At 63.9% G+C, this 1,710-nt stretch overlaps 1 protein-coding gene across 1 annotated transcript; it reads right to left on the bottom strand.

Moving 5' to 3' along the window:
- Nucleotides 1-630, bottom strand: LOC136658489 (claudin-4-like). The gene has a single exon (XM_066635105.1). It carries the CDS (start codon nucleotides 628-630, stop codon nucleotides 1-3), a length of 630 nt encoding a protein of 209 aa, XP_066491202.1.
- Nucleotides 631-1,710: the final 1,080 nt, after the last annotated feature.

Below are 1,710 nucleotides of genomic sequence, written 5' to 3'. Positions count from 1 at the left end.
TCAGACGTAGTTGCTGGTGGGCACGGATCGGGTGGCGGTGTACTTGGCCGAGTAGGACTTCTCCTTCCTGCGAGGGCAGTTGCAGCACAGCAGGGTCCCCCCAAAGAGGAGCAGGCCGCAGGAGGCCCAGCCAATATAGAGGGAGGGCCCAAACTCCCGCTTCTGGCTGTCCACGATCATGGGGCTGTAGAAGTTCCGGATGATGTCGTGGGCCGTCCAGCAGAGCGGGATGAGCAGCAGGATGCTGGAGAGGAGGAAGATGACGCCGGCGGCCACCACCACCCTGGCCTTGGAGGTCTCCTCGTCCAGGCAGTGCGTGCACTTCCCGCCCAGGATGGAGAGGAAGAGGCCCAGCACAGCCAGCAGGATGGCAATGACCACCAGGGCGCGGGCGGCCTGGATGTCCTGGGGCAGGGCCAGCATGACCTCGTAGACCTGGCACTGCATCTGCCCGGTGCTCTGCAGCACGCAGTTCATCCACAGGCCCTCCCAGTTCCTGTGGGACACCAAAATGTTGTTGCCCATGAAGGCCGACACCTTCCACATGGGCAGTGCGCAGCACACGATGGTGCCCAGCCAGCCCATTGCCGCGAGGGCCATGCCCAGGATCTGCATCCCCATAGAGCCCATGGCGCTGGCCTCCTGCCCTCCTGCGCGTGCGGAACGCTCCCTCTCTGCACCTGCAGCCCAGCCAAGCGCAGGGCAGGTGGCGACGGCTGGAGGTGCCGGCGTTTGAGGAGCAGGTGGCAAATCTGGGAAAATTATACGCCTCGGCAGCCGAGGGTGGAGTTTTCCCGACTCCCTCCAGTCTGAAGAGCCAGCGGGGTTCAAACCAGTTCCCCAGGATTCCTCCGCCAACACTGCTCCTCGCCGCAGCCTGCATCCCGCTTTTCCAGGCTTTTGCTCCCCTCACTGGGAAGCCGGGGCCAAGGCAAGGAGGGCTGGGAGAGGAGAGGCCGCTCTTTCTGCCCTGGAACCAAGTCATCAGTGGTGCTGCAGTCCCAGGGGGAGGTCCACTGCCTCTGGAGCTGGAGGTTCCACTGAGTGTCTGGACCAGGGAAGGTCCACTGAGTTTGGCCTCCTGTTTCCAAGAGTGCCAGGCAGGCAGGCAGGCATCAGTGGGAAGCTCCCAAACCAGGCAGGCAGGGTCGCCCCCTTGTTGCTAGGCCCGGGTTCCTCTGGCAGGGCGGGCGAGCACGAGGCTCCACTGAGCCACTAGTGCTGAGCCAGCGCGGCCACTCCTGGGCTGGCAGAGCAATGCATCCAGTGGCAGTGAGTGCCACCGGCACAGCATCCCCCCGCCCAGTCTCGTGCTTCCCTCCCCACTTCCTGCCCGGGATCTGCATGGATGCCCACAAATGCCTGGCGATGATGCCTGTGGACGTGCCGGCCGCACCCGGGGCGCCGAGAGCGCCCAACTGGTCGGGGCAGCAGAGCCAGGCTGGCTCCTGTCCCCCCTCAGAGAATCTTTCTCACTCTCGAGGAATTCCACAAAAGCCTGCAGTAGCAGCCGGAGTTTTCTAAAAAGGCCGCAGATCAGCCTCCTCCTCCTGCCCACCCCCCAACCACCTTCAGTCAAGGAGGAGGCTGGTGAGCTCACCACCGCTCTGCTCTTTCACCCACAGCCTGAGGGCTGACCCCGCTTGCCTAACATACACCAGCCAGACCTGCCCTGCACTGAAGCAGAGGAAACCACCTTCTGGCCACGAC

The sequence above is a fragment of the Tiliqua scincoides genome, chromosome 8, assembly GCF_035046505.1.
Source record: "Tiliqua scincoides isolate rTilSci1 chromosome 8, rTilSci1.hap2, whole genome shotgun sequence".
NCBI lineage: Eukaryota > Metazoa > Chordata > Lepidosauria > Squamata > Scincidae > Tiliqua > Tiliqua scincoides.
Note: the sequence above shows the minus strand (reverse complement) of the source record. Positions and strands in the feature narration are given on the sequence as shown.